The 18,929-nt window shown below is 42.0% G+C and overlaps 1 protein-coding gene and 3 long non-coding RNA genes across 5 annotated transcripts; 1 reads left to right on the top strand and 3 right to left on the bottom strand.

Moving 5' to 3' along the window:
* Positions 1-516: 516 nt before the first annotated feature.
* Positions 517-3,587, bottom strand: LOC119020712 (E3 SUMO-protein ligase ZBED1-like). Its single transcript, XM_037100252.1, has 2 exons — positions 1,001-3,587; positions 517-605 (listed from the first exon to the last, which is right to left on the bottom strand). Exons 1-2 carry the CDS (start codon positions 1,863-1,865, stop codon positions 517-519), a joined length of 954 nt encoding a protein of 317 aa, XP_036956147.1. The 5' UTR covers positions 1,866-3,587.
* Positions 3,588-8,871: 5,284 nt separating this feature from the next.
* LOC119021633 lies at positions 8,872-9,954 on the bottom strand. Its single transcript, XR_005075694.1, has 3 exons — positions 9,876-9,954; positions 9,421-9,509; positions 8,872-9,153 (listed from the first exon to the last, which is right to left on the bottom strand). It is a non-coding gene; the product is annotated as an uncharacterized LOC119021633 (long non-coding RNA).
* A 658-nt stretch (positions 9,955-10,612) lies between these two features.
* On the bottom strand, positions 10,613-11,937 carry LOC119021640. Its single transcript, XR_005075708.1, has 2 exons — positions 11,660-11,937; positions 10,613-11,228 (listed from the first exon to the last, which is right to left on the bottom strand). It is a non-coding gene; the product is annotated as an uncharacterized LOC119021640 (long non-coding RNA).
* LOC119021628 lies at positions 11,175-14,039 on the top strand. 2 transcript variants are annotated; one of them, XR_005075689.1, is made up of 4 exons: positions 11,175-11,317; positions 12,064-12,139; positions 12,438-12,548; positions 13,816-14,039. It is a non-coding gene; the product is annotated as an uncharacterized LOC119021628 (long non-coding RNA). The 2 variants fall into 2 exon arrangements; XR_005075688.1 differs by lacking the exon at positions 13,816-14,039 and having other exon boundaries at positions 11,178-11,317; positions 12,438-12,985.
* The last annotated feature ends 4,890 nt before the right edge of the window (positions 14,040-18,929 follow it).

Raw genomic sequence — 18,929 nt, 5'->3', positions numbered from 1 at the left:
CCATAGCCATAAGTTCAGAGGAAATTGTTGACATCATCATCTGATCATCGGCATTGTAGCGGTTCTTAAACCGCGGGTCAAGCGTGGATGCTACACTTAAAAGGCCATCCACATTGTCATCTCTGTACTTTGTGTTAAGGTAACCCAGAATGGTTTCCTTGATTTTTTTTTTTGTGAGATCTGTATCATCAGACTTCACTGCCAGGACCTCCGAGTTAACAGTGACAGTACCGGTTTCAGGTAGGAGATGGTTACTACTTGCTCACCTGAGAGGGCATCTGTAAACTCCAGCAGGGGACTAAGTGCTTTGCTCACTGATTCTAGCACATCAACATCTTGCCATGTTGGTAGGAGATGCCTGCACTTCTTGTCAGCACCTAGCACATGACGAATGGCCTTTTCTTGTTCAACAAACCTCTTTATCATGCGCTGTCTTGAGCCCCATCTTGTTGGTGATTCTGTGATGAGTTTATGCTCTGGGAGCTTCATCTGATTTTGAGCATCAGCCAGTCCTTTTTACAAATTCCAGCTATTGGAAAAGGCTGCAACCACCTTCTTGCAGACACCAATGGCTCTGTCTATCCTTGCATCACGCATGCTCCTCTCTGGAAAAAATTTGAAAGGGTACATCATTGCCATGAACTGAGCAACAGTGCCATGTAGGCAATGTTGGCCTTATACTGCCATACATTGCAATTTGAAATACCAGTTAATTTCATATATTGTCATATTAGCCTATCCAATAACAAAGCTTATAATATCAAATTATATTTTCTTGAACTGCGTGCTGCAGCTGTGCGTGTGTGAGCAAGAAGAGGGATAAAGAGAATGACGGTGCTTTTTAAAAGATGTCAATTGTGTGACGCCCACTTTATCACTTTATCATGGATGTTACTGATATTCTCAGTCTAACGTGTATTTACTCTCGCCCAAATTGCTCGCACTCTAGAGCCCTGACTGTTTAACTGCATTAAATAAGAAGATTGACATTTGAACTCACCGATTGCAATATGAAGCCGGTGCCCAAAGCACGGTAGCCTTTTCCAGTCATTGATTCTGAGTGCACTGACGACGTTTGCGCCGCTGTCGGTGGTCATGCAGACCATGTCCTGTTCACTCAGCGACCATGATGCGAGGGCATCTTTCAGACCAAGGGCAATGATTTCTCCTGTGTGGGCATCTGGGAAATAGGACGTTTGCAAACAGTAGCTCCGAAGTTTCCACGATTCATCAATGAAATGCACGGTCAGAGAGAGGTATGGCTCCGATGTTCTGCTAGACCATAAATCGGTTGTTGTTGCGAAGTGTTTCACCTCTTGCACTTCACTCATCACAGCTTTACGAGTTTTATCATAGAGGGTGGTGAGAGCGGTTCCGCTGAAATATTTTCTACTTGGCACTGTGTATCGCGCGTCTAGGACATTCAAAAGTTCAATGAAACTTTTTCCCTCCACCAACTGCATCGGCAACATCTCTTTGGCTATGAATTTGGTGATAGCATTGGTTATGTCTTGCCATCGTTGACTTTTTCTGTCATACGGCACTTTTCTGCTGAATGACTCAGCGAGGGTTTGTTGGGTGTGCTGAACAGCTGGCCTACTTGGTTTATCTTGAGCTGCAGAGTCTCGAAGTTTCTCGTATTCTTCATACTCTTTACTGTGGTTGGTGCGGAGGTGGTGAAAGAGATTCGTTGTGGAGTTTTGTTTAACGGCGATAGCTTTCCGACAGATTTTGCATATGACGGTGTTTTGACCAACGTCAGTCTTTTCGAAACCAAACCATTTCCATGCCAGAGAAGTAGACCCACGTCTCGGCACTAAATCCTCTGAAGTTGCGTCAGGGACTGTACCTGCCTCCACCTGCATTTTCCACAACTACGCTGCTGACCTGTTGCAAGGCTTCTCGCGAGAGAGGTCATGTGACTTTCTTACAGGACTTGGGCGTGGCTGAGTCGTGCTGTGTTTTTTATGGAGCGCTGCTGCTCTGTAATGTGAAGTGTGGACGTGCGTTTCATTGGTTTTGGCGAACTAATTTAAATACTCGATAATGTAAATTTGCACATCGTTAAAACAACAATCACGATCCTATCGCAGACGATATATATCGCCCACCCCTGTCTTGTATCCGTTTGATTATCTTGTCTTTGTTCGGAAGATCATCAAAAAGTTCATTGGCTACATCCAGCATGAACGTTTTAGCATACTCGCCATCTGTGAATGGTTTTCCGTTCCTCACTATTGCTAAAGATCCAGCAAAGCTAGCAGAATTATAGTCACCTTGTCGGGTCCATACACGGAGTTGCTGCTGGCTAGCTTGCAGCCTGCTCAGTAGCTCTTGGCACGCTTTCTTTCTACTTTCTCCCGCAGGGTATTTTGATGCAAAGGTAGCATGGCGTGTGTTGAAGTGCCGCTGTACATTCGACCGTTTCATCGATGCAATTTTGTCATTGCAAATTAGACACACCGCAGAACCTTCTCTCTCCACAAAGGCGAATTCTTCGGTCCACTTGTCCTGAAATGTACGATACTCCTCATTTTTTTTTTCTTTTCGCCATCTTCTTCGTCGAAGGGTTAGCTTTGAGCTAATGACGGCGCAGACTGATTCAAAAGGGGGCGTTTACCTGTTTACCCAGCAACGGCCAACGTAGGCTATTATAATCCATTTAAATTATGGACAATTGCTCCTGCAGCCAACTGCAGCCCTGAACAGGACATGAGCAGTGGAAAATAGATGGATGGATTAAAACAAGTGAGAATATTTTGTTTTATCTTAGAGCCAGATGCAATCATCAAAAGAGCCACACCTGGCTCGCGAGCCATACGTTCCCGACCCCTGCAATAGCCAGACAGTCAAAGATGCTTCACTGGCTTAACACTCCATCATGCACTGCTAGCTGCAGCGTATGCGCCATGCAGCCCAGGCTTTTAACGCCACACTCGTCCACTGCCTTCTGCATATTCTGTGCATTGTTGTGAAGCACAACGTGCACATTGTCTTTTTAATTTTCCACTGAGCAAACATGCAGTCAAATGCACTAGTGATGGCAGCCACCGTATGCAATCCTGCAAACTCTTGTGCACACAAAACAGCTCTCTTCATTCCAAAGCTGTCATCAATCCACTGAGCAGTAAGACTCAACATACTCATCTGACTTACGTCCAGACTCCATATATCCGTAGTGAAGCTAATGTCTGTCACATTGTCCAACAGTTTGTGGATATGTGTAAAATACATTTTCCATATTGAATTCAGATATTTGTACTAAACTACTGTTACACTCTTCAAAGGTCCATTATGAATGAAAAGTGTGTTTTTTGATAAAGACAGGAAGAGAGGCTTTAGGCTCCAACTGTCCAGTCAACAAGCTTAATGTTTTTCTATGAACTGACGTCACTGAGCTACATGGACAGTTTATGTCCTGTTGACCGAATCAGTGTTAAAGCAGTAATGTTGATGGCAGACGTATTGAATCGATATGTTGCTACACTGATATAGATAGGTCTACCGATGCTACATGCTACGTAGACAGTATTGGCAAGATCAACATGTATGCCACATTAAGGTAGTTAATGGTTTTAACATTACAATGTTGATTGATTAAATATAAAACGGCAGCAAAATTGCGATGATATTGCTTTCACAGAAAGTGTCTACATGATTTTATTTTGAAGTTTATTGTGTCTAAAGGATTTTATTTAGAGGTTTATTGTGTCTAAACGACTTTATTTTGAAGTTTATTGTGTCTAAAGGATTTTATTTAGAGGTTTATTGTGTCTAAACGACTTTATTTTGAAGTTTATTGTGTCTAAAAGATTTTATTTTGAAGTTTCTTGCACTTCCCGGCCTGAGACTAGAGGCTGCACTGGAAGTGACCCCACACTGGAGGTCTGCAGCCAGACTCTTGGATTTACTTAGTGCTGACAAGATTACATTATCCAGTTTAATTGTATAGTAGCCAGGCTGACAGTTGATTATAAAATAAGCTATAGCAAGAGAATGAAGATGAATAGTTTAAGACACAATCTCGGGGTGTAACCAGACTGTCTTATTTTGTATGAGGACAGATAAGAATGAAGAGGAAGGGAGATATTTCAGGCTTTTTTCTTTTAAGAAGCACAAATGAGGCACAGCTCAGGTCCAGACAGACTCCAGCACCAATGTCAGCAGCCCTGGCAGCTCTGAAGCTGCAGCTAGTCAGGCAGGTCAGTGTGGTCAGACACAAGGACCCAGTCTACCAGCCCCAGGTCAGAGCTTACAGAGGCAGTAAACCGCATGCCCAGTTAGGACACTGAGCAGTTTGGCCTCACTCTGTAACAATAGATGATTTTGACAGATTGCGCCTAATTATGAATGTTGACTCAGCTTGTAACAGTAGATGATTGTGTGTGTGTGATGTTATTTTATTGCTGTTTTATTTTGACGCCATCTGTATTTTTCACAATGCAGTTTCCTCACTTGTTGAGAGTGACACATACGTCTGCCTCTGAGGAGGAAGACAGTGAGCCAGAGCTGCTAGGAGGAGATGCCACTGAACCCCCACATCCACATCAAGCTCCACATAGTGTGCACCTAAAGGACCAAGTGGTAGGCCCACACTTACTAACCTATCTGTGAACCTTTTGAACAGCAGCTATTCTGACATGATATAGTTTGGCAAATACAGGTGCTACTAATGGCATTAATTAGCCTAAGGTCCAGATTCAGCTGCACTTACATTGAACAGAAGCTTTTCACTGTGCAAAAGCTCTACACATCAACCTACAAGTTAGCCACTGTGAGCCACACTACTTCATCTTGTATTGAAGTATTTCAGTATTTATTCCCATGCGATGTGTGTCCATAACTACTCAATATGTATTCTAGACATCTCAAGATCCAGAGAGGAGGGTCCTGTTCAGCCGTGTCTGAAAATGTTCCCAAGAACTCGACATGAAACAAGGAAGAGGGCGTTCGACAGTTCTTGGTATACGGACAATTCAAAAAGGAGGAGAAATCCTCTTTGTTTTTTTGTTTGTTTGTTTTTATTTTTATTTTTATTTTTTTTATCACTTCGCAGGTTAATCAAACACCTTCAAGCAGCCAGGAAAGAGAAATAACTCACATTTAATTTGGCTTTCTTTATTTCCCACACATAACTACAAAAGTAACCATCAGTGTAGCCTATTGTATTTTTGTCCAACAGCGTAATTTCAGAGTCCGTGTTTCTAGTTTGCTGCTGCATTGAGTATAAGATTAAATGACTTGTAGTTCAATCTGTGGACAGTAAGTGTGTGTCTGCCTCTAATGTTGGGTCCTGGGGGTGAGTGACGCCCTCAGCCTCTGGTCACCCTGCAGCCTGACTCAGGATCAGCTCCTCAGCCTCTGTCGGACGTGGTGGAGGTGGAGGTGAGAACCACTTCATGTTCAACTACTCAGCAGGATGTTAGGACACAGATGTGTGTTAAACATTATCTGTTGGTGGTAAAAGCTACTACAAGTTAAAATATCCACTGAATAAACTTTTACTTTGTTTAATATGTGAAATAAAACCAAAGTGAGGAGCCATCATGAGACTGTTTCTGTATTTCATTTTCAGCCGATTTAAATGAAATGAAATAGCCTAAAATGAAATAAAATAAAATAAAACACTGAACAACATTCAACCACTTTCTCAAAGGCTAATATAAAAGAAAGTGATGTTAAATTCAAAATGAAAAGACGACCGCATCTACAACTCTGTCAGTGAGTTTTATTACGGCCGCAGCCGTGTTACTTTTTCCCAGAAAATGTCTGTTTCCTGTTTTCTCCCCTGTTGCCATGGTGAATCACAGTATCGGAGCTCAACTGATGATGGCTTTTTACTAGTCATCAGGCACAAGCTCAACTCAGAGTTAACATACTCAGAGTCGACTTACCTTACTCAGATCAGCTGTTCTGGAACTGAAAACTTAGAGTTTCACTTCACAGGGTAAGTCAACTCAGAGTTCAGGGTTAGGCTCAGAGTTAGTTGAACCTCCTTTATGGAATAGCCCTCTGGTGTGTCTGCACGCATCAGGAGTGATGCAAGATTTACATTTTATGTGCGCTGTATTGAACTCTGAGTAAATGTAGTTATTTTTGATGTGGTGAAGTCAGTGTCTGAAGTTGCTGATGGATGCCCACCGGTCTCAATGCAGGTGGTGGGAGAAAGGGGGGCGACAGCTAAGCTATTATCCCCGGTAGAGAGCGGCCCCCACCCTGTGTGAAATGCTGTAAATACTCTTGTCAGTGTGCAATAGTCTCACTGTTTTGGGAGTTTTTTGTTTCTTATTCATGTTGTTTATATTGTGAATACTGTTTTTCATTTTTATCTATATGTCTAATCTTTTTTTGTAGTTATTCATTAGTGCTGTTTTTAATTGATGCTCTGTTTTTGCTCTCCTTTGCTGCTGTAATGTTGCTAATTTCCCTGTTTTGTTTTGACAATGATCAGTTGTGATATCATGAGGCTAATTATCTGTATAGAAACTATTTTGGTGCTCACCTAACTAATTACAGTTTCTCTATCTCAGAGGTGACATTACATTCTTATACGTGGGTCCTTCATAGTTGAGAAGTATAAAGAGTATAGAGTCATATGTACATGGCTGTACAATATCAATCAATCTTTATTTATATGGCACTTTTCATACAGAAAAAAGTACCTCAAAGTGCCTCAGAAATAAACAACAGCAGAAAAATAGAAACAGCAAAATAAAGTTAGGAGAAGATAATTAAAAGAACCCAACCCTCCCACCCCCTCGGACATGGACAGAGACATACACACTCATACACACCCAATATGCACGCTGTATGTATGTTTTTGCTATTTTGATCTAAATTTGCTTGATGAAAAATGGTTGTTTTGTTTCTTGTTGTAATCAGGTAGTCAGAGCTTCTACAGTGTCTTCTTGATGCTCCCACAAGGGGGCACCAAAGTCTAACGAGTGTAAATCTCAAGGCCTTTAGTCACATTTTTCAGAGAATCAGTGAACCCAGATGCGGACACAGACAGGGAAGCAAAAATGCTCAAACCAGATTTAGCTCATTTTTACTAGGTTGGATCTGGGGCAGGGCTGGGATGGTCCAGATAGGGAGAGTCAGTGAAGGGGAAGAGTTCAGGAGGTGGGAGCAGTCCAGGAGGCTGAATCCTGAGCGGGATTAACGGAGCAGACGGGGGGAGCAGGTCCAGAGTGACAGCGGCCGGAGAGCTGAGCAGGCAACATATTTCATATTTTATAATGCTAACAGAAAAGAAAGCAGACCAGTGTCAGTTTCTTATGTTGATTTGCAGACTCCATGATTGTTATTAGATGATCAAAAATACTGTATTTATAGAAATGACGTTGGTGCTTTTTAATCCCACAGATGTCACATTTACATGTCAGGATCTGGTTATTATAACACAGATTCAATATTTAACTGTCATGTATCAACACAGTAACAGCGATACATACATTGGCAGCTGTAAACACTCATAAAAACATAAAATACATACTGAGGTTTGGTGCCTACCTGTACACTGAACATATATAAGGAGCAGTTAACCATCAGATCATCAGAGAACGTTACAGACGTTGTTTATGGTTTTAATCTGTTTATCAAAGATAGCCACGCATGTGTCTATGTGTAAATGAGAGGCATTAACTTACAGCACTTTGTAAAAAGGAGCATTATTTAAAGTTCACTCCATTGACTTGTATTACTTCACGGGGCTGAGCTGCCACATCCAATATGACGGCGACGTCGACGTATCACTGCAACGGGCCAACCCGCTCAATGAGGCGTCTGTGTTTATGTGTCCATGCTGCTGATGACTTGTAGAAACCAGCCGATGCCACAGCAGAGTCAAACAAGGTCCTCAGGAGTGACTTTCACACTCTAAAGAACCACCTGTGTCTTATCAGCAGTCACAGTGTGGTAAGCCTCTTTAGTCGTTCATACAACTCTGTTCAAACAGCCATTTTTATTACGATCAGCGGAGTCTGTCTGTAGTTACGGGGCGCACACCTCGCGCAGTCTGGTCCGTTCCTGGACTCGAACCTGCCAACCTCCATTCTCAACGGCTGAGCGCATGCGCACTGGGAACACTCGAAGTGACATCTATCTAAACCGCTCGGCCATCGCAGATAACGGCTTCGCGCGGCGAAAAAGAGGGGTGTGGTCTGGTGAGCCCATAGCGTCAGCATATCAGAGGTGCCTAGTGTACATGACAAATAACAGGGAGACACAGTTTGTTTTTCTTTCTGTCTGTCTTTGTTCATTTGTTATTTTCATAAAAGAAAATCATTTTCTTTAATTTGCGGCGGCCCTCCAGCATGTGGCGCTCTAGACAACCGCATGTCTACTAATAAATAATAATGATGCTTTTTTTTTTTTTTTTTTTTTTTTTTTTTAAAGGCGCCATTAAAAGCACTTAAGGACACGCACAGAAGGCAGAAGAGGATTCGGTGTAAATGTGGAATAATTAAATACTAAAAAAAGAATGAATAAAATAAAACTAAAACTAAATAAAACACACTTGCCTGTTCGTTATTCCAGTTTATTGCGCTATTCTCACCCTGCCCAACCCGGCCTGGTTGACTTCCTGTATAGTGAGGACTGCTGAGTATGAATTGTGTGCCCAGCTCCTGGCTCTATATTACTGTGTACATACATATTTAGTTATTTATTTATTCTCATTGCACTGAATTGTGTCCTGTTTCTGTTGTAGTGTTGTTCTTATATGCGGTATTCTTTAGTGCTTTGAAAGGAGCTTTTAAATAAAATGCACGATAATAATAATAACGATTATTATTATTATTATTATTATTATTGTTGTTGTTGTTGTTGTTGTTGTTGTTGCTGTTGTCAAAGTGCAGACCCTCTATGACGCAGAGTTTCCTGGCCGGGTGCGGTGGCGCGCGCCTGTAATCCAAGCTCCCGGGAGGCTGAGGCTGGAGGATCGTTTGAGCTCAGGACCTCTGAGCTGCAGCGGACTATGTCGATCGGGTGTCCGCACTAAGTTCGGGATCGATATGGTGCTCCTGGGGGAGCCCGGGACCACCAGGTCGTCTAAGGAGGGGGGCACCGGCCCAGGTCGGAGACGGAGCAGGTCAAAGCCCCCGTGCCGCTCAGTAGTGGGATCGCGCCTGTCAATAGATGCTGTAGTGCAGCCTGAGTAACACAGCGGGACCCAGTCTTTATACACTCTTTATACTCTTCAACACACACACACACACACGCTCAACAACAACGTCTTTATATGTTACAGCAGCTTCATCACTGCTCATTTAGCTTCTTGTTTCCATCACAAACCTCCACAAACCAGCGGTGTTTGTTTGTCCTCTTTATTTGTGTGTGTGTCATATTTATTATGAACTGCTTCATTTTTATTTAACCTTTACTTAACACTGAATATCATTACTGATAATGTGATCTAACCTGGTGATGAAACGTGACAGAAGAAAAGGGACAACGATAACGTTCTCATCTTGTTTTGATGAAGTTGACGTCCTTCCTTTTTCACATAACTATGGTGAGAGAGAGAAAAAAATACCAAATAATTTTGATTCAGAGATTGTGTCAGACTGAAAGAGGTTTTTTTTTTTTCTAAGCCTATCTTTGAGTTCAAGTGAGGGACACTTGGTTGCAGGACTTGCATTCATGCTGGTATCTTTTAAAAGTGATTTAGTTATAAATCACACTCATGAATGAACCATACATCAATAATTGCCTACTTTTATGCATTGCGTGATGACTGTGCCACATGATACAGCAGCTGCTTTGGCGTTGCTAGAGGACATTGCCAATGCCCAACTAAGTTGATAGTCAGGATTTTCCAGTGATTCTTCAAACTCATTACATACTGTACAGGTACAAGAATAAAAACAACACACCTGTACGATCACGGTGACCTCAGCCACGACATCACAACTGTTGGAAGCCAATCATGGTCAAGTATGCAAGTAAACACTGAGACAAACAGAGAATGGGCTAAACAGTGAAGCAGGAGACATTTTATGTCCTTATTTTAACTTCGGAAATTAGAAACATTTGCATGGTCATTGATTTTAAAAAAAAATTTTCTCTTTAAAAAAAAAAATTTAAATTAAATTAAATAAAAAAAAAATCATATGATACACAAAACATTATTCAAAGGAGAATATCTCTTATGTAATACTCTTAAATAATACAAATTAAGATTCACATGAGCAACAACAAACCCTCAACCCACCATCAGTTCAGTCAGTGCTCACGTGACACGACACCCCAAATGCAGGCAGGGTCACATCATGAGGAACTGGCAAATGACAAAACAAGGACTCAGTGACACCACTATTAAAGAACACAATCTAACTATGTTATATCAACCTGCCACATTTAGAAGGCATGCAGGCTCTGATTTCATCACTTTTTTTCTAATGTCTCCCCCCCCCCCCAAAAAAAAAAATTTCCCCTTTGAACCGTTTACACATGAAGTGACGACAACTCCTTAAATAAATGGTTTGGCATTATTACACGGTCGGAATGAGAGAGTAAAATAAAAAATATATATTTATTTACTCATTAAAGTTTTCACATTGATATGAAATACAAAACTTAATAACCAACTACTACTACCTCTTTAGTTGCAAAAGTAGGAACTAACCCCACCGGAGCTCTACCGCTTCATTATCATGCATTGGCAGCCGGCTTGTATTGTGGCTTTCCCCGGCCTATGAGGAGGGAGCCGGTCTCTACCGTCACTCATGGCCGGGAATGCCTGTCCTGTAAGCGGGCTGACATGCATTGATGTTAGCGGGACCCATGCTCAGCAGCATGGTTCGACCAGCTATGAAGCGGGAGCACGCTCAGTGGCATTAGCTCCTACAATATCAGCGAGGAACTCCAGCCGTATTTATAGACCTCTCTCGTCGTCCGACTATCACTCATGGTGCCCACTTTTATCTGATTTTTTTTCTTGCCAGTTATTATGCCTGTCACACAGTCACAACCAATACTCACATACTCACTAACTCACCAAACAGTTTTCACATTTGAAATTGCTTTACTTTTGAAATGATTTGCCTTCATTTGGCTGAAATTTCTTGAAAAGAATTTTCATGAAGTAATATTTTATGAACATTCATAAAGGGGCGGAGCTACAGTGATGCCCTGGTAGCGCTGGTCACCTCTGGAACCTGATTGGACACCTCAGACGCCACCTCAGTTGATTGACAGGTCTCTGCACGTCAATGTTAAAGTAGCGTCTGTGGAAAGACAAACACGGGAGGCAGAATAAACGTCTTTCAAAACACGAATGGATCGTGAGGACCTACTTTAACTACATCACTCTGAAGTAAGTTTTAAAGTGGTTACTGATGAGCAGTTGTTCTACACTGACGATTTGACTGCATATTTAGAGAAGAGATCTTGTCCCCAATAGTTCAACTACTTCAAGTTCAAGTAGGCTTATGTAACGTAGGTTAATTAGAAAGAAATGATGCATCTGCAGGAGGAGAAGGCGATGCTGGATCTTCCGCCCGCTCAGCCGCCAACATTATGAAAGGCAATGACCTAACGTTAGCCTGAAGTAGAGCTTAGACCGGGCCCAAAAAATCAAGCCCGACCTCACATAATGTAGAATCACTTCATGTTACAGAAAAGGAGCCTGATGCTAACGGTAACTTAAACCTCATACCTGAAAGTCACATCCAGGTTAGTAGATAATATTGTAACAGCCTGGGATTGTTGCTGTTGGTATTGAATTATATTTACTGCCGTGCCATATCTGGTGTAACTGACGTTAGCTAGCTGCTGGTGAGGTTCTCAACGTCAGTCAGTGTTTAATAGTTTTACCATGAAATCTGGCTAACTCACTAGCTAACCTTGCTAGCGTTATATCTAGATTAGATAGATAAAGCTAGCTTGTTAGCACCTTTCTTTACTGAGCAACCAAGGCACAGCAGCACTATCAATCAGCAGAGGCAGTGTGTGTGTGTGTGTGTGTGTGTGTGTGTGTGTGGGGGGGGGGGGGGGGGGGGGTCCAGTAGTCAACAGCATACAATGCTTTTATCCCTCTGTGTATCTCCTTGTTTGTTTTAGATGAGAACTGGCCAGCCTTGTGGACTGAGAGTCATCAACAGGCATCCTTGGTTAGAGTGGAGGGACAGAAAGTTCAGTAAATATCAGCCAACATGCAAAGCTGTGATGTAAACAATTGAAATTTGTAAAGTCAATATGTTGTGTCAATATTATCATTGACACAATATCAGTATTTGATTTTTAAATATTGCAGTTATCATCAATATCAGTATATCATGACACGGCGCGTCAGCACTGAAATGTCTCAATGATTGTTAGATGTGTCACGAAAGTTCATCCACACATTCATGTAATTGGTGATAAACTGCAGGAGCTTTGGCGATCCCTGAACCTCTCATCATTGACATTTTGTGTAATTTGGTGCCGTCCCACAGTTCCTGAGTGACGGAGTCTAGTTCCGGAGGTGGAGTAGCTGTGACAGAGACACCACTCATCCTATTACAAGACACTGAACCGTCAACATGAAGTCGAAGCTGCTATTTAAGGTGAAGAAGTGACTTAATGTTGCATTAATACCTTACAGACTTATCATTTGAACCCCCCACCCCACCCCACTTGTTTAGACCCACTGTGCCCTGACTAGAAGTCTCTCTGCATTATGCCAGCAAGTAATTGGAATCAGTTAATTGTAAATGTCGTAGCAAATGTTCGAGCTCCAAGACGCTGAGCTAATGTGGTCTACATGGCGAATATTACAACTGCTTAATGTCAGCATGTGTGTATCGTCATTGTGAGGATGTGAGGAGGCTGATGCAGGCGTTCGGTAAAGAAAGGTAGATGGAATGTAAAGTGGATATATAAGTGTGTGTGTATATATAAGTAACTAGTGCATTGCCTGTAGGAAGCATGTATTCCTATAGAAAAGTGGGAGGTTAAGTAGCTTTTTCATGGATGGCCAAATGAGGTTGTGTTTAAAGGTGGGACATCAGGGATATAATTGGCTTTTTTTGACTACTTTTGATTTTACCATTATATTTCACCTTAAAAACTGTTTACCTTGCCCTGTTTGGTGTCATTATTTTCAGCACAACCTCAAATGTGTGACTGTACAGTTATTTTTTCAATTTGACATACTATATAACCACTATGGACCCAAAATCACAAAATAACATAAAATCAGAGTAGGAAAAAGTTTTTTACTGTGAAAACCACAAATATGTTTAATGAACCAATTGCATTAGTTACAATGCAAATATGAATTGTTGTTGCTAAATTTGTGCGTGAGTTTTTGAAATTTACAAAGTTATTTGTAACTATTTACATTTAAAGGTCCCATATCATAAAAACCACATTTTCTGTGGTGTCTACATATATAAGCTGGTCCTACCTGAGCCTGCAAACTCCCAGAATGAGGAAAACAAGCGATTCCTGCATGGTCTCTGCAGCCCACACACTGGTAACACGGCACTCCAACAGGCTGTTCACAATCTGCTCCTTTAGTTACGTAACAAAAGGAGTCATTATCATAGGCCAACTTCCACTGCGCGGTGACAGGAGATATCCGAGAGGGGGGCGTTCATCCCTGAGGTAAAGTTCGGTGTGTCCTGCGGTGAGACAGCAGTGTTTCACAATGTTGTCGCTCAAAGCTAGACACGCATATTGCTCTGTTGTTGGTTGTACAAATCAACATAAATCCTTATATTCTGTCCCAACTACAGAAGAACAGAAGAGCCAGTGGTTGCTTTTCATTTTTAACGACAACGTGCCAGCTACGGTTCGTGTTAGCTTGTATGTGTGTGCTAACCACTTCAGGTCGGACTGCTTCAGTAACGAGGGTCAGTACCAAGCTGGCTTTGTCTCGACACTGACCCTCGTAAAAGGGTCAGTCCCAACCATAAGAGACCCAGGAACTGCACCCGAGCCACAGGTAAGTGTCTCCACGTTTTGATAGTATTTACAGTTGCCTACGAGTATGGTGAAGTCAGCTTGAAATTGGCTAACTAGTTAGCTCCGCTCCAGTAATGGCATTTGAAGCAAGTGTGATGTTAATGATATTACGAGGGAGTTTGGTTGTCACAGTAAAAAGTCTGGAAAAAGACTGATCCAGTAAAGGGCCATGTGGCTGCAGGTTTTCATTCCAACCAAGCAAGAACGCACCTGATCAGGTGGCCCTTTACTGGATCAGTTTGACGCCACTGGTGTAGACTTCTTTAGTAAAATGATATTGTTGTTTACAGGTGTTCAGGCTACTGTGTCCTGCAAGGATTTTGGTGTTGGGACATCCACTGCAGACCCTTTCCGTTTTTCCTCAACACCTGTAAAGAGACCCTCAAAAAGACCTCGTCTGGAGCTTGAAGAGGAGCTGGAGGACGATCCATTAGAGGGCAGCTCTTCAGTGGCAGCTTCAAAGGGGCAGGATCCCACCTATGATCCTGCAGAGTCCGTCACAGCGCTGTCAGAGTCAACACTTTAGTCGTAAGTTACCCAATATATCAGCGTTTGTGTGTTAGTGAGTGCACATGTGGTGATGGTAGTTGACTAGATAAAATAGTTCTGCCATAAAGTGAACATACGTTTTTCATCATTGTATTCATTTTTATTCACTTCAGTTTTGTTGGAAACATTTTAGACAGATTCATAGTGATCTTACGATGTTCTTTTGGCTCCTGATGTTTCATTTTTCAAATTATATTGAAATAACTTTACGTTTTTAATTGTAGGGTGTATATACATAAGAGATCAGCCTGTATGGAAACTAAAGTACAGTTTAACTGTCCTGGAGATTTCCTATAATGTACATGACTACAGTTTTCACTGTAGGACTGTTGTTGTTTACATCAGTAGTTGTGCTTATATTTATGTGCATAAAAAACATATATTGACCAACTGGAAAGAGTGTAATGGTTCAGAGTACACTACTGGAGAGAACTCAAGCTGATTAATTCCTAAATGTGTTTTCCTTTTGTTTGATATAGACAAGAATCATCCGCTCCCACCCACAAGATCAGAAAATCCATAGTCCATTCCTGTCCGTGGAGCAGCGATGCCCCCATTGTGATTTCTACACACACTGGAATAGCCGGCCTATCCATGGGAGCACACCAGCTGGGAACCTCCACCTTTCGGCAGCTGGGTACCTGAGAGGTGCATCCTTGAAAATTGCACGGGTAAATGATGTGCAACTGTATTTCCTACAATTCTCATTGCTCTGAATATGAAGTATTTCTGATCAAGTTACATGCATTATGTCAACATGTTTTTTTTTTCTACCAACAGGTCTTCAAGGCGATGGAGCTGCAACTTTTTCAGTACAACACATTTCGCCGGCATGCCAGATCTTTCACTGAACCTGCAGTCATTCACCAGCGGAAAACATTACAGGATGTGATGCTGCAGCGGCTCAGTCAGGAGAGCAAAGTTCTAGTTGGTGGCGACATGAGAGCCGACTCTGCAGGTATTTACACGTCAATGAAATAGAGCAGTTTATCCAGGTTTGTGATATATTGTTGAGTTTAAAGTAGAGTGACATTATGACACATATAATAAGATATGTGATGATGATGTGCGAAATTTGGGAGTTCTACAACAATGGATCTTAACTCAAACACCGTTTCGGACACCGAGTTGGTTCAGGTGAGTGGTGAAAATTCAATTGTAACAAGGTTATTCAGTGAAATTCAAAAACGTCCATTTGGCTTATGCTAATACTGTTTATTTTGTTTGTTTTTTTGTGCTGGGGCAACAGAGCAATGAGGCTGGTGGTAGTTACCACATGGAAAAAGAGGGCCTGAGGAGGAGTCTGGCACTGCTGGAAGAACGTGGCATTAATCTTGACTGCATTGTTACCAGCCGTCATCCACAAATTCAAAAGTTCCTCAGGGAGAGAAACATCACCCACTACTATGATGTGTGGCACATGGCAAAAGGTATATTTTCCTATTTTCATGTGCATCCATCCACATAAAAGCTGCTCCTAAAAGTTCATTATGCACAAAGCACTTTTCTGTGCACATCACATGTGAGTAACAAGAAAGGAAATGTATGTCCTTACAGTAACATTGTAAAGCTATGAGTCAATTAGTATCACATGTCTTGTAGGAGCCACACTTGGTTTGGGATAATTTGGGTTTCAGTTTGCTTTGGTTTGGTTGTCATGGCGATATGGGCGTCACATGGGCGTCACGTGGGCACCTTAGATGACAGGCGCAGGTTACAATAGGGGCTGGGTCACCTGCACTGGGGATGGAGAGAGGAAGAGGGGTAGCCGTAATTTTTGTTGACCGCTTTTGTTCTGTTCTTTCATTTTGATACACATTACGCAAATAATAAGTGTACACGTTTTTCCATCTGTGCGCGTGTGTAACATTGAAAGCCGTTGAAGTCTCGTTTGTTATTAAATCCGTTGAAACTTACCTGGACTCAGCGTGCTTCTCTGGATCAGCAACAGCGTGTCACAAATATACAGGACCTATTCTACCTCTCAAGCGACTTTAAGGGACTGGAAAGTCGCAACATTTGTCAACAAAAAGGCATCAACGAAAGTGATCGCTCGCAGCGCAAAGGAATCTGTGAGACGCCCAGTAAGTGCAGCGGTGCCAAACAAAGTAAGACAAAGCGCCGCGCCATACATTTGTCATGGAGGACAGGTAAGCTTACCTGTGTATGTATGTGTGTGAAGAAGGAATCCGGATTGCATCAATGTCGAAGTGTCTCCGTGTTGGAACATTTGAATGAAGGAATGCTGGTCGGATATGCGTTGTCTGTGCTTTACGGTTGCTCTGGGCTCTGAATGACGTCTGCACTTTGTCGCTTGTGAATGTGAAGCTTTATGATGTTTCAAGGAGGAACGCTGATGCTGCTGTGTTGAGATGGATTGTTTTGATATGTGGATTGTGGATTGTGCATTGTGGATGGTTTTAAATGCAACGGTTCACTGAAAACTGAATGAAAAGGGGTCAAAATGAGTCAAACAAATGACGCTGCCTCGTGCTCTGACATGGAGTCTGGGAAAAGGGTGAGGAAACTCACTGAAAAGGCTCTGGTGAATAAAATTGAAAAACTGCAAAATGATCGCAAACATGATGTTGATAAAATTAAAGGCTTGATACCAAGAGTGAAAGAGCTCATGAAACAAAGGGAAAATGTGTCTGAAGTGAAACAGTGTTTGGGGAATTTAAACTCACTGTGTGAAAATGCCACAACCGCACACAATCAACTGTTGCCTCTACTCCCTGAGGATGAACTCATTAAACAAAAGGAATGGTTTTCAAGTATCATGAATTATTGCAATACCTTTCAAAAGGACATGCAGAAGAAGTTGAAGGACACAAATCAAATGGAGGATGACATTAACCCAAATGACAGTGTTTCAAATGTTGGAAGCCACAAAACATCACAGTCAAAATGCTCTTCAACTTCTTCTGCACGTTCAAAGGCGGAAGCTGAGTTGGCAGCTTTAACCATGAGGCACAAATTATTAAAGGAAAAACATGCTTTGGAAGAAGAGGAGCAACGCCTGCGCAAAAGGAGAGAAGAGCTGCAACTGGACACTGAAATTGCAGAAAAAATGGCAAAACTTGAAATTGTGGAAGTGGAAAAAGGACATCAAAGGTCTCAGATGGAATGAAATCATATTTTGAAAAGGCACAATCTAAACAGTTACTCAATATCAATGCAGATGAATTCATTCCTAAACAAAATGAAACAAATACAACTTCATATGAACAAAACCAAATGCAATTTCATATGGATCCATTTAACACACAAGATTCACGTGGACAACAAGAATTTAACACAGTGGATCTGGAAACCAGAAATGACGTTCTTGGCATCATGAGGAAGCAAAACGAAATAACAACATTGCTAATGCAACAGCAATGCCTCTCATCTCTACCTAAGAGAGAGATTCCAATTTATGACGGTGATCCATTGAAATATCACACATTCATCAAAGCTTTTGAGAATGGGGTTGAGAGGAACACAACTAACAGCTGCGATCGTTTGTACTTTCTGGAACAACACACAAAAGGTCATGCAAAGGAGCTCGTAAGAAGCTGTCAACACATGAATCCAGAACGAGGATATGCAAAAGCAAGAGCTTTATTAAAGGAGCAGTTCGGGAACGAACAAAGGGTTGCCTCTGCTTACATGGATAAAGCCCTCTCATGGCCTCCAATTAAAGCAGAAGACGTAAAGGTCTTGCAGGACTACAGCCTCTTCCTCAGAGCCTGCTGCAATGCCATGGAGGATGTGCAGTATCTTTGGGATATGGATATGCCTTCCAACATGTTGAGCATCATTAAAAAACTTCCCTACAAACTTAGAGATAAATGGAGAAACCGTGCCTGTGAGCTGCAGGAACGATACAACCGGAGAGCCAAGTTCACAGACATTGTTGACTTCATTGAAAGGCAAGAGAAAATCATGACAGATCCGGTGTTTGGCAACATACAAGATTCTCAACCAATAACCATGAATAGAGGAATAAACAGACCCAAGCCACAGTTTCGTCCTGGAAACAAAGGGAGCAGCTTTGCTACCACTGTAGGCCCCGTGGAGAACAAACATCAGTCTGCAAGGAAAGAAAAGCAAATTAAACAAACGGGAAGGAAAGCATGCATCTGCTGTGGAGGAGAACACACATTAGATGTATGTGTACAAATGGGAAGAATGCCTCATGAGAGAAAAATAGGCTTCTTGAAGGAAAATGGCATTTGTTTCGGCTGCTTGTGTACAGGGCACATCAGTAAAGATTGCCGTAAAAGGATTTCCTGTTCAAGGTGTAGCCTTAAACATCCCACTATACTTCACAAGGAACCCGTTAATGATCCTGAGCAGACGGAGAGGAGGCCAGAGCTGCATGTTGACAACACACTGGTGTCAAGTGGTCTTACAGGGGCTGGAGACCAGGACTGCAAACTGCCAAT

This window comes from Acanthopagrus latus, chromosome 6, assembly GCF_904848185.1.
Source record: "Acanthopagrus latus isolate v.2019 chromosome 6, fAcaLat1.1, whole genome shotgun sequence".
Lineage (NCBI taxonomy): Eukaryota > Metazoa > Chordata > Actinopteri > Spariformes > Sparidae > Acanthopagrus > Acanthopagrus latus.
The sequence above is the reverse complement of the archived record's forward strand: the minus strand, read 5'-3'. Positions and strand labels throughout refer to the sequence as shown.